Genomic DNA, 7,121 nt, shown 5'->3' on the forward strand with positions numbered 1-7,121 from the left:
TCCCTGAGCTGTGCCGCCCGCGAGCGCTCGGCCCCGCCGCTCGGCTGGGTCTGGCCGCCTGGAAGAGGTGTAGGGTTTCGCGCTCCCTTTCCCACCCCTGCAAAGCGCACTTGGCATTTTCTGTTTCTTAGTTCAGCTTTCTAAAAACAGCCCCAGCGCTGGAGGGACTGTCTTCCACCTTTTCCGTTTCGGATCCAGTGGTTTTGTGGGGATTCTGGGTCACGTCGAGCTAACCAAAAAGTCCGCTGTCCTCAAAGTGGGCATACTGAGTGTGGGTCTTTTTGTTGTTGTTTTCTTCTTGTGCAATCGTATCATTCCTCTTTATTCTTTTTTTTTTATTTGAGGATAACATTTAAATTTCTTTCTTTCCAACTTTGTCACTTTTATTGGCTGAGTCTTTTTTGATGTCATTTGTTTTCGACTTCAAGTCAACAGAAAAGTTGGAAGCATTTTTTTTCTTATCCTTGGTTTTTTTTGTTTGTTTTTTTTTAGTGTCTCAAGTGATTTATGAATACATTCTCCTTGTAAAAACTTAATAAAAACGAAGCAAAAATCTCTGTGATCCTTCCCATTCCAATTTCACACACACATCCTTGGAGGTAACAATATTATGTTTCCTGAATATTTGTCCAGACCTTTTTCTTTGCATTCTTACCAGCACATATGTATACATAGAGATGCTATAGTGTGTGTGTGTATGTGTGTGTGTGTGTGTGTCCAGCATAAACATTGCTTTGCAACTTTCTTTTTCTACACTACATCTTAGAGATCTTAACATGGCAGTAAAAATAGATCTGTTCTTCTATAGAAACATATATAAGTTTATATATTATGTTTTCTTCTGCTTCAGCTGTGTCTACGATAGAGTCTGTTAAAATTAAAACCCTATATTTTTCCCCCTTCCTATCCTAACTCCCTAATGGAGTGGAGTTTGTGTTGAAGTTAGGGAATAGAACTGTTTCCTCCTGCTTCATAGGTCGAGGGTCAGCCACTAAACCACACCGTCTGGGCTAGATCCCATTTTTGAGATTTCAACATTTAAACATTTTGATTATCTATAGCAGGGGTCCTCAAACTTTTTAAACAGGCGGCCAGTTCACTGTCCCTCAGACCGTTGGAGGGCCGGACTATAGTTTAAAAAAAAACTGAACAAATTCCTATGCACACTGCACATATCTTATTTTGAAGTAAAAAAACAAAACGGGAAGAAATACAATATTTGTATTTGCATGTGGCCCGCGGGCCGTAGTTTGAGGACCCCTGATCTATAGTATTGTAGGTTAATTACATTTCTAGTTTATTTCCATTATTTGTATTTCTGATCAATTACCACTAAATAACAGTGAAATTGGGATAGAATGAATTGACAGGTTTTTCTTGTGACATTTGCATTTCAAATTATTTCACCATAGAACATATCTTTTCAATGGTAGTATTCAAGTTTTGTTGTTTATTTTATTTAAATTTGGTTAATTATCTCTTTTCATCTCATGAAAGAAAATTACAGTTCACAAAATGTACTTTTACATTGTGGGAATGAAGATAATAATTTGTCATACGTTATTTAAGAGAAAAAGTATTTTATACCAGTAGCCCCCAAATTCACCTAAACCAATAGAGCCTGGATTGAACGACAGTAGGCCAGGGATTGTCTTCTCTATGAGCCTGATAAAAATTTCAGTGTGGGATTTATTTTTTTAAACACTAATTGTCAAAGTCCCGAGTTAAAGACACCTATAAGTTTACATATTCAGATTTTCTCAATGTTGTATACGCTCTATCCACTGAGCACATAGGGTGGTGCTTTGGAATTCAGTGATTGTTAGAACTTATTAGCCACATATTTTAGTGTATATATAGTTTTGTAAAGATAAACATTGCTTATAAAAGAAACTCATTTCTGTACATTTCCTCTTTCCATATATCTTTCATTTTAGACAGACTTGTCTACTACTTGAATTAACACTTTCTAACTCCTCTAAAGGATGGTAATTGACAAAAGTAATTTTAAGGAACTTTTTGAGGGAGCTGTTTGCTATAATGCTTAAAATATTTAATATAAAGTGTTTAAGTTATGATTAAGTAGGGTCTTGGTCAGTGTGGGCTGCTGTAATGAAATGCCTTAAACTGGGTGGCTTATAAACAAGAGAAATTGATTTATAACAGATTTGGAGGCTGGAAGGCTGAGATCAGGTGTCCACATGGTCAGATTCTGTCTGGTGAGGCCTGCTTCCTGGTGCATAGCCATCTTTTCACCATAACCTCAGATGGCTGAAGGGCTAGCTTCTTCTCTGGGGTCTCTTAGAAAAGCCCTAAACCAATTCCACTCACCTCCCAAAGATCCCACCTCATACTATCACTTTGGGCGTCAGGATTTCAATAGAGGAATTTGGGGATGAGAGGTATATAGTAGGCAGCCTGTGACAACTTTATAGTGGAGATTGAAAATTTTTTGTAAGGGGATTAGGAAGACAATGTCTGAATATTATTAAAGTCAGTATGTATTGAAATGGATAATTTTCCATTTACTCTTTTAATTAATTTTTATTTTTGAGAGTATTACAGATGTCCCCCATTTTTGACACATCCTGAATTATATCTACATTCAGATTTACCAAATCCATAATGTGTTGCCAAGTTACATTATTTGAACGTCAGTAAATTCTGACTTTGCCTCCTTTTTAGCTACTGGGAAAAAGTTAGTGTTTCTTTAGTCTTGAAATCTCTGAAAATTGGAAAATGTCTGAGTTTAGTAGTGAAAATGTCAAATAGGAAAATATATCAAATAGAATATGCTAATTCTTGAATATAAGACTAACAAAGGCATATTTTCAGTCATAAATGTAGATAGCAGGATAAGATCGCTCTGCTGAGGACTCCATCCTTCCCTGGATGAATGTGTTTAGGAGGGATAAGAGCTTTTGGTAGCGGAGAACTTGTGTTACAGTTCGGTATTAGGTCAGTGTTTGCAAATGTTTTGACCATGATCCACAGTGAAAATACATATACATGGCAATTTGAGATCCACACACACTGAAATAAAAGGTTCTATGAGTGGGATTTAGCCTTACTAGGTGGGGTACATTTTAATTTAGGTTCTTTATCATATTGAAAATGTTGAATATCCACTAATGAGTTTCAGCTTGAGGTTTATTTGCCACCCATACACTTTGGTTAAATGTTCAGATTTACCTTCTTAATAATTTAAGAATTCTTTACATATTCTTGATGCAGGTCCTTAATCGGATATGCATTTTGCAGCTATTTCTCCCACTTTGTCTTGTCCTTTATTTTTCTTAAGAGTGTCTTTTGTAGTTCATACTTTTGGTGTCCTATTTAAGACTCTCTACCTAATCCAAGATCAAAATGATTTCTATGCTTTTTTTCTAAAAGTTTTCTACTTTTAACTCTTACATTTAGGTTTATGAACAATTTTGAATTACTTATGCTATGAGGTAAGGGTCAAGTTTCAGTTCTTTGCCTATGAATGTGCATTGATTCAGCACCATTTGGAAAAAGGCAGTCCTTTTCCCTTTGTTGAAAATCAATTGGCCATGAACATGGTGTTTCTTTCTCTCTATTTTTTGGGTGTTTTTTCTTTTCCCTCAGCAATGTCTTATAATTTTATTTTTTACAGTGTACAAATCTACACATATTTTGTTCTGTTCCCTATATTTTGTTCTGTCTCTCCAGAGTTTTGTCACCCTTTGATTTTCATTTCCAGTTATGTGGTATGACGCCATGGGGGTTGTTACTTCAGGAAGACAGCAGTCTTTAGTGACAGATAAGGAGGTCATGAAAAGTATGTCTTGAAAAAAGACCATTGGATTCACTGATAACCCATGATTTCCAAGAGCAAAACCAATAAAGAGGAGGTGACCAAAGGGACAATGTCAGAAAAGGAAGACCTGACCATGAGCTAGGGAGGGCAGCAAATGTAGATGATGGGAAATTTGGCATTAAAAAGTTGTTGAAAGGGACAATAGGATCAAGAAAAGTGAACATTTCTGTTAAGGTGCTTTCCTTCTCAGTATCACTCGCCTTATTCTTTTCTCTTAACCACTTGAAGTTACCTCAGCTCCTGTAATAAAGCCTTTTTTAAAATCATTCTTTCTCTTTTCAGACAACATTAATTTAGAACAATCCCACATGTGCATAGGGAGACTACTAATCTTGAGTGTCTACAGTATATCAGGCACATCTATGAGTTTCCCATATGCTAATTGTTTACTCTCAGCATTAAACCTGTAAAGTTGATGGTATTATTCCCATCACATGTAAAACTTTTACCAATGTGAAAACTGAGGCTCTTAGACAGGTTAGGTTTTGCCCAGAGTATGTGTAGTATGTTCCAAGTTAGATATTGAAACCCAGTTCTGACCTTTCTGTCTCAAGCATCTCATATTCTAATAAGAGAGCTAGTTATGCAGATAAATAAGTTACAAAGCTATTTAATAAGTTTCACAGCCATTAAAATGAGCAATAGTTCAATATTTATTGTCATTGAAAGATGTTCCTCCCAAATTATTGAGTGAAACACATAAAACAGAGCGAAGACTTTGATCCCATTCATTTATTCATTGATTCAGCAAATACAGATTGAGTGCCTGCTTTGTGCTAGGCACTGTTCTAGGCATTTGTTCCTCTTTTTTATGGAGTTTATAATCTATTAATACTGAATGGAATGTTGAGATGGAAATGGGATTATAAGGCAGTTTGGCTTGCAGAAAGACTGGAGTAGGAAGCCACAACGATAAGTAAATTCACCCTTAACAAGAGTGTCATTGTTGGAAGAGTTTTCCATGGCTTTGTTACATTTCTGCACATCTTGTGAGCAGAGGCACTGGCTGCTTTGTTCTGGACTATCTTTCCAAGAATGTTTACATAGTGTCTCCCTCTGGGGCAGAGGGCAGATTTATTTATTGTCCAGCATAATGAAGACAATGTGTCCCTTTTATCAGGCAGGTTTATTTGATACAAGATTTGGGTCCCTGCAGTTCAGAGGTCTCTGGCTGTGATTCAGATCCAATGCTTGCACGGTGTTGCACCCAGACTGCTCCGCATTGCCCAGTGGGAATTGGGGGCTGAGGAGTAAAGTGTAAACCTGAAGCCCATACCGTTTGCTGGGCCGTGAGTAGTAAAATCTTTGCTTCTGGCTTGAGAGTCCTTTTCTTCTGCCAGCTCCCATGAAATGGCAGGTAACTTGTTAGCTTGCAAGTAGGCCAGACTCTGCAGGCATGAGTTTATTTTTACTTTTATTTGAGGGCATTCAGTTTCTTTAACTTAAGGTCTTATTTTCTGGTGGCTTTCAGTTCCCATTTCTGGGAAGCGCATTTAATCGCTGAAAGGGTAGAGGGTGTTGACACTTGTTATTTCTAGAAGCACGTTTTATGGGATGTGTGTATGTACAACCATTTTGATCTCCAAAGTCATGTTAAAAAATACTCAGGAGCTATCTACTTAACTGTTGTGCTTCAGCGTGTGTTTTATGCACAGATTTCGTAGATGAGCATTCTTGCTGGAACTCACTTTGTCTTCTTTTGTCTCATGTGCCATCATTATTTTCTGTAGACAGAAATGGCTAGAGCTGTTTTTTCAAAACCAGATTTTTAAAGTTTGGAAAAGTTTCTAGTACATTTATAAAAACATTTTAATGAATTGTTGTCATGTTGTTAATTTGAGTACTTTATTTCTTAACTGTGAATTGGTTACTCAGTAGAATTACCAAGCCTGCCATTGGTCAAAGAGAGAAGAATTTTTTAAAAAGTTATTTATTTGCGCACAGCTGGTGTGGCTCAGTGGTTGAGTGTCAGCCTATGAACCAGGAGGTCACAGTTCAATTCTCTGCAGGGCACATGCCCAAGTTTTGGGATCAATCCCCAGGGTGGGGCGTGTAGGAGGCAGCCAATCAATAATTCTCTCTCATTGATGTTTCTATCGCTCTCTCCCTTCCTCTCTGAAATCAATAAAAATATTTTTTAAAAATTTGCTATTAGTAATGTTTTATAACTGAAAATCAGATTTGAAAAGTTAAAGGAAAATACCTTACTGAATTTCTGTCAATTGTTTTATTCCGAAGAGTTTTGGAACCCACACACAGAAATTATTTTTTAATCCGTATGTTCATCCTCTAGCCATCTTGCCTGTTATAAGGAAGGAGAAAGAAAACAATTTGGCTTCAAAGAAGATGCTGATCTTTATGTAGAATGGTGAGAAAACATAATAAAGAAATCTGTCCCTGTGACAGTATACAGAGAGCATAGTCAAATTTAATTTTATCTGAGATTTCATCAGCCTGATTACTTAGCTAATTATCGCTCTTTGTCACATACTCAGCTTCCTTTCATTACAGTTTCTGAATAAACATGAAGCTTTTTGGTCCATCTTTGGTAAAGATGATTCATGTCTTAAAGGGAAACATATTTCTCTTTTTCAAAGAAGGAACATATTCTATTTTTGTAGTATTTTAACTGTTCTGCTATTGATGGACATTTAGGTTGATTTTATTTTTTGCTGCCACATTTCATCATTGTAAAATGAGCTTTGAAATACTTTAGCATTTCTCAAATGGAGATGTGTTTAAGTAGAGGTGGCATCTAACAAACGCTGTGTGCCACCCTATTTAAATTGAAAACCCCATCCTCCACCTCCAGGCCTCTCTCACCCCTTTCTCTGCTTTACTTTTTTATGTAGCACCTTCACCAAGTGCCATATTGTTACTGTCTTTCATCCCTCACTAGAGGACAGGGATCTTTGTCTGTTTTGTTTTACCACCATATTCCTAGCTCCTAGAATACTTCTTGCAACAGAGTAAGTACACTAAGTATTGAATGTATTTGTTGGATGAATGAGTGAATGAAGGGAACCTTGAGTGTTTGCTGTGGTCCAGACACTGTGCTAAGTAAGTGCTTCATGTCCTTGAAATCACTCAATCCTTACAATAACTAAAGGGTGTCCCAGAATTCACGCAAGAAGTAATTTTGATAGAAAACACAGGTTTATAATTAAAAATTGTAAATTTTTTATTGATTCATAAAGTATACAGTATAGGGTTATGTAGGGAATAGCACAGTGGGTAAATGGCCTCCACGGCTTTGCTGGCACATACGCACTCTTTTGTT

The 7,121-nt window shown here is 36.8% G+C and overlaps 1 protein-coding gene across 1 annotated transcript in view; it reads left to right on the plus strand.

Annotated features, from left to right (window-relative positions):
- Positions 1-6,365: 6,365 nt before the first annotated feature.
- DCAF6 (DDB1 and CUL4 associated factor 6) overlaps positions 6,366-7,121 on the plus strand; it is a 74,445-nt gene continuing 73,689 nt past the window's right edge. Inside the window, exons 1-2 of the mRNA XM_014528529.1 lie at positions 6,366-6,389; positions 6,786-6,810. Coding sequence (XP_014384015.1) covers positions 6,366-6,389; positions 6,786-6,810 — 49 coding nt within the window. The remainder of the gene's footprint in view (positions 6,390-6,785; positions 6,811-7,121) is intronic.

Source organism: Myotis brandtii, unplaced genomic scaffold (assembly GCF_000412655.1).
Source record: "Myotis brandtii unplaced genomic scaffold, ASM41265v1 scaffold64, whole genome shotgun sequence".
Lineage (NCBI taxonomy): Eukaryota > Metazoa > Chordata > Mammalia > Chiroptera > Vespertilionidae > Myotis > Myotis brandtii.